This window comes from Cherax quadricarinatus, chromosome 14 (genome assembly GCF_038502225.1).
Source record: "Cherax quadricarinatus isolate ZL_2023a chromosome 14, ASM3850222v1, whole genome shotgun sequence".
Lineage (NCBI taxonomy): Eukaryota > Metazoa > Arthropoda > Malacostraca > Decapoda > Parastacidae > Cherax > Cherax quadricarinatus.
Window position 1 is genome coordinate 5583607 of NC_091305.1, and position 6000 is coordinate 5589606.

Here is a 6000-nt window from a genome sequence, read left to right on the forward strand (position 1 = left end):
TAAAAATTAAATACAAGTGTCTCGTGTTCTGTGTATGTATGTGAATTCTTAATTATACAGTGTCCCATTTCTCCTGGTAATTCTGCATGTGTGAAATAAAGTCACCATATGCTGTCAGTAGGTTCATGAAGATTTTGAGATTCTTATTAGGTGGAATTAAGTATGGAAAGCTTGATTGAGTTTATTATAAGTGTTGTGGACCTGGATTCCATCTATATAGCAAGGAACACATGTACTGAAGACATAACACCACGAGTATAGCTTTGCTCCTGTAGTTACAAATAAATAATTGTACTCTCCATATAGTTTTGTGTGCTAATAAATCAAGTGGATTTTATGTACTATTAAGAAAGTAATAATAAAGCTCTGTATCTCATAGCAAAAGATTGCTGACATGGCATTAAGAATTGAATCATCTCGACTTCTTACCTATAAGGCCGCTGTACTGAAAGATGAAGGGAAAGCATACTCTAAGGTAAGAGTTTTTAAATATACTTTCCACATGCTATACTGTCTTTCCTACCTTTGAAAAACAGAATTTGTGATATGAATCTCCTCCCATATGTGACTATCACTAAATCACATCTGTTCATTCTTTGGAGTATGCACTGTTCAGAAAAATCTATAAAAACAATTAATATAGCTCAGTGTAATTGAAATATTATGAGAAGATAGGTGGTAAGGAAAATATTCGCCATCACTACCACGCAGTTTTTTTTGTGCGCACACATGTATGAGTGTGTATGTGTGTATCCTCTCCTGAAAATTGCATTACCTAATTCACTGTTAATCTGAAAAAACATTAGAAAAATGGGGTTATGCTCCTCAGACCTCAAAAAAGCCAAACAACTTGTTAAAATACTGTGCTTTAGGATGGTTCAGCTTACGATATTTCAACTTTATAATGGTGTGATAGCAATGCATATTCTGGGTGAGGGCAACCCACGTAAGCTTAAACATCTCATTTATTTACTTTTCAGTGCTAGTATGTAGCTACAGTGATTATTCAATTGATTCTTGAATACCAGCAAGTATTGCAGTGTTTTCATGTCATTTGTATCATCATCATCGCCCAAAATGCTCTTCATTTTAACCCTTTCAGGGTTTCGGACGTACTAGTACGGCTTACCCACCAGGGTTTTTGACGTACTAGTACACATAAATTCTAGCACCCTCAAATCTAGTGAGAGAAAGCTGGTAGGCCTACATATGAAAGAATGGGTCTGTGTGGTCAGTGTGCGCAGTATAAAAAAAATCCTGCAGCACACAGTGCGTAATGAGAAAAAAAAAATTTGACCATGTTTTTGGATTAAAACAGCGACTTTGCACTGTATTTTTGTATGGTATTTATTGTTGTATTCTAGTTTTCCTGGTCTCATTTTATAGAATGGAAGACATATTACAGAAATTGAGATGATTTTGACTGGTTTTACAATGAAAAGTACCTTGAAATTGAGCTCAAAGTAGCAGAAATGTTCGATTTTTACCAAAGTTCAAAAGTAAACAAATCATGCTAAGCGTCCAATACACGTCAACTGGTGAATCAAATATTCTTTCACAAGTGCGCCGATATTATTTATACCATTTCTACACTAATGCAGTAGTCTGCATAACAGTAAATCTTGTAGTTTTTGTGAGAATCAAAATTCCAAGTGGAAAGCAAAAGAATGTAAGAGGGGCGTGGGGACGTGACTAATGAACAGAGGAAATGTTATTTTAGTGCCAGGAATGTCTTTCTTGTTTATTCTGGACTCTATTTGGAAATTGGCATCTTTTGAAATTTGTGTGAAATAGGCAAAACTGCTAAATTCTGACCACTGTATTGGATAGTTGAAATCGGTAAATGGGTGGTTTCTTGTACTCATTCGATAGAAAAAATGGAGTTCTAGTGAAATAGTTATGATTTTTGTCGACTAGTACAATGGAATTGGCTGAAAATGGGCAAAATCACCGATGCGTAAACATCGTCGAGACCGCTAACTTAGCAAGAGCATAATTCCGTAAGTTTTCCATCAAATTTCAGACTTTTGGTGCCATTTTGATCGGGAAAATATTCTCTATCTTTTCATGAGAAAAAAATAATTTTTTTTATTTTTCTGAAATTTGGACGACCCTGAGAACAAGTCTGGGAGGGGCCTGGGGACCCTGAAGGGGTTAAGGGGTTTTATGCATACACTTCTAAATGTCATTCACATTTGTACAAATGTTGTCTCATGCTGAAATAAAGTATCTTATCTGTGCTCCAATGTGAGCATGCTGAAGACAATGTTTATATACAAATTGAGAGGACAGACATGAACCGTACCTGTCCATGAGGGACACTCTTGGTGTTTATATACACTTGCTTATCTTCCTTTGCATAATAAAGATTAAAAATGAGAGGAACCTGGATGTACTGTGTATACAGTGCTTCAGTTTAGTTGGTACACTTTTATTTTGTAATAAAGAAACTAGGCTGTGTGAAAGTCGTTGTTTAGGTGATGGTGGTGTTAAGGGATACCAGTACTCAAACATCTGACCCACACTTTCTTACACTGCTATTTTTATTGTTGAAAATGCAAGGGATTTTTTTTTTTTTTTTTTTTTTTTTTTTTTTTTTTTTTTTTTTTTTTTTTTTTTTTTTTTTTTTTTTTAAACATCGGCCATCTCCCACCAAGGCAGGGTAGCCCAAAAAAAAAAAAAAAAAAAAAAACTTTCACGATCATTCACACATAATCACTGTCTCTGCAGAGACGCTTAAATACAACAATTCAGATATCACTTCAAACAACAAATATCCCAAACCCCTCTTTTAACCCCTTCAGGGTCCAAGGCCAAAATCTGAAGTGGTGCCCCAGTGTTCAAGAATTTTCCAAAAAAAAAATTTGTTATTTTTTCTTATGAAATGGTAGAGAATCTTTTTGTGAAGGCAATAAAACAAAAAGTACGAAATTTGATGGAAAATTGACGAAATTATGTTCTCGCAAATTTTGATATGTCAGCGATATTTACGAATCGGCGATTTTGCCTACTTTCACTCCCATTTTAGGCCAATTACATCATTCCAGTTGACCAAATTCTTAGCTATTTCACTAGTATTACTTCTATTCTATCGATTGAGCACAAGAAATCGCCAAGTCAACTGTTTCAACTACAAAATAAAGTGATAGGAAATTGGTAATTTGGCCAATTTAACACAAAGTTCAAAATATTCCAATTTCAAAATAGCATCCAGAATAAACAATGTAGGCATTCCTGGCACTAAACTAACATTTCCTCTGTTCATTAGTTATGTTTTGAGGCTTTACAAATAAATTCCATTTTGATTTTTTATTCACATAATGAATTTTTATTCACACCAAAAAATAGAAGATTTACTGTTATGCAATATTGTAACAATTGTATAAATATCATCACCACATTTGTGAATGTATATTAGACCCACCAGCTGGCGTGTATTAGATGTGTGAGGTCGTTTGTTTACTCTTGAACATCGGCAAAAATTTAACATTTCCGCTACTTTGAGCTCAGTTTCAAGCCATTTCCAGTGCTAAAACCAATCAAAATCATCTCTATTTCTGTAATATGTCTTCCATTCTATCAAATGAGACCAAGAAATGCAAATACAACTATAAAAAACATACGAAAAAAACACTGCAAAGTTGCTGTTTTAATCAAAAATCTTAGTTTCAGTTTTTTTCTCTCATGCACAGTGTGCTGCAGGATTTGTTTTATGTGGTGCACACATACCACATAGATGTATTCTCTCATATCTAGGCCCAAGTGTACCACTCACAGTTTATCAGAGTGAGCTGAGCTCATGACGTAGATCTACGGTTTGGACCCTGAACGTAAAGCCGTAGATCTACGGGACGGACCCTGAAAGGGTTAAAGTGCACACATACTTCCCACCTCCAGGACTCAAGTCCAGCTAACTGGTTTCCCTGAATCCCTTCACAAAATATTACCCTACTCACACTTCAACAGCTTGTCAGGTCCCAATTCATCTCCATTCACTCCTATCTAACATGCTCATACATGCCTGCTGCATGTCCAAGCCCCTTGCACACAAAACCACTTTTACCCTTTCCTTCCATCCTTTCCTAGAATGACCCCTACCCCTCCTCCCCTACACTACAAATGAATCCACCCTCCAAGTCATCCTATTTTGCTCCACCCTCTCTAAATGACCATACCACCTCAACAACTCTTCAGTTTGCTGAATAATACCTTTAGTAACTTGGGCAGTAAAAATAAAAGTAATGTACGTACTGTACTCTACAGTAAATAATTACCTTTTTGTGGCTGAATGATGCCTTACAGAAAATCATGTAAATAAATGCTAGAATGCTGCACAAGTGTATAAGTACCAGTTGAGGTGCTGAGTAGAAGCCAGGATATATTTAATATAGGAGAAACCAGCTGCTCTATTTATGTTCAAGATTCACAGTCTAATGTATTTTCTAATGTAATTATCTTAATGTGCTTGTACAGTAGTATTGTATGTTTAATTAAAAAAGAGTATGGTACTGTATTACTAACATGTTTACAGTAATTTCACAATCCAAATATAGAATATTTTATAAAGTTTTTAATATTTAGAGATTTTTCTGTTAAATAATGGAAGTAGTTATGTATACCTGTTGTCTCCCTTTTCACAGTATGCTGCAATGGCAAAATTAGCTGCATCAGAAACAGCCACTTTCTGTGGCCATCAGGCTATACAGATCCTTGGAGGGATGGGCTATGTTAGTGACATGCCAGCAGAGAGGCACTACAGGGACGCACGCATCACTGAAATATACGAAGGCACTTCAGAAATTCAACGTTTAGTCATAGCAGCAAATCTTATTAAAGAATACCAAGTGCTGTAATTCAGTACGGTATTAATTTTGTCAAATATACTTCTCTTTGTACGATACAAAAAATATATATACTGTATATATTTTAGCAAATTTTTTGTTTTTAACACAAGACGCTGTATCCCACCAAGTCAGGGATATTCTGCATAATATTTGAAATGGAGATGAATGGTATTTGAGACCTGACAATCTGTTGGAGTGTGAGCAGGGTAATATTTAGTGAAGGGATTCAGGGAAACTGGTTATTTTTATATAGCCGGACTTGAGTCCTGGAAATGGGAAGTACAATGCCTGCACTCTAAAGGAGGGGTTTTGGGATATTAGCAGTTTGGAGGGATAGGTTGTGTATCTTTATACGTATATGCTTCTAAACTTTTGTGTTCTGAGCACCTCTGCAAAAACAGTGATTATGTGTGAGTGAGGTGAAAGTGTTGAATGATGATGAAAGTATTTTCTTTTTGGGGATTTTCTTTCTTTTTTGGGTCACCCTGCCTCGGTGGGCGATGACCAACTTGTTGTAGGTAAGACACATATGCAACAGTTAGGTATCTTTATTCCTACACAGTAGGCTTCTTCAGTCGAGTACAGAAAAGTTGATAGAAGCAGAAGATACTTGAAGACGATGTAATCAGTCCATCACCCTTAAAGTTTTGCTTCTATCAACTTTTCTGTACTCGACTGAAGAAGCCTACTGTGTAGGCGAAACGTTTCGAAATAAAGATACCTAACTGTTGCATATGTGTCTTACCTACAACCTGTCGGTATTTTATACCATTTTAATGTTCGATGACCAACTTGTTAAAAAAAAAAAAATGTCTGAAAGAGGGGAAGGTATATAGGGATTGGCAGAGAGCATGTATAGTTCCTTTACATAAAGGGAAGGGGGACAAAAGAGATTGTAAAAATATAGGGGAAGAAATTTACTGAGTATACCAGGTAAAGTATATGGTAGTTTTATTACTGAAAGAATTAGAGGTAAGACAGAGCAGGATTGCAGATCAACAAGGAGGCTTTAAAATGGGTAGGGGATGTTAAGCATATGCAGTGGAACCTTAGTATATGACCTGCTCCTACTCGAACAAAGCTCATCACTCAACCAAACAAATACGACCTGCCTGAACTTCGCTGTAAATTGTTTCATGTTTCTTTGCATTTCGTG

The 6000-nt window shown here is 35.9% G+C and overlaps 1 protein-coding gene across 1 annotated transcript in view; it reads left to right on the forward strand.

The window, feature by feature from the left end:
* The window catches only part of LOC128695850 (short-chain specific acyl-CoA dehydrogenase, mitochondrial), a 48416-nt gene extending 42714 nt beyond the window's left edge, over positions 1–5702 (forward strand). The window contains exons 8-9 of the mRNA XM_053786742.2: positions 380–475; positions 4641–5702. Of these exons, the coding sequence (XP_053642717.2) occupies positions 380–475; positions 4641–4853 (309 nt within the window). The 3' untranslated portion in view covers positions 4854–5702. The remainder of the gene's footprint in view (positions 1–379; positions 476–4640) is intronic.
* Positions 5703–6000: the final 298 nt, after the last annotated feature.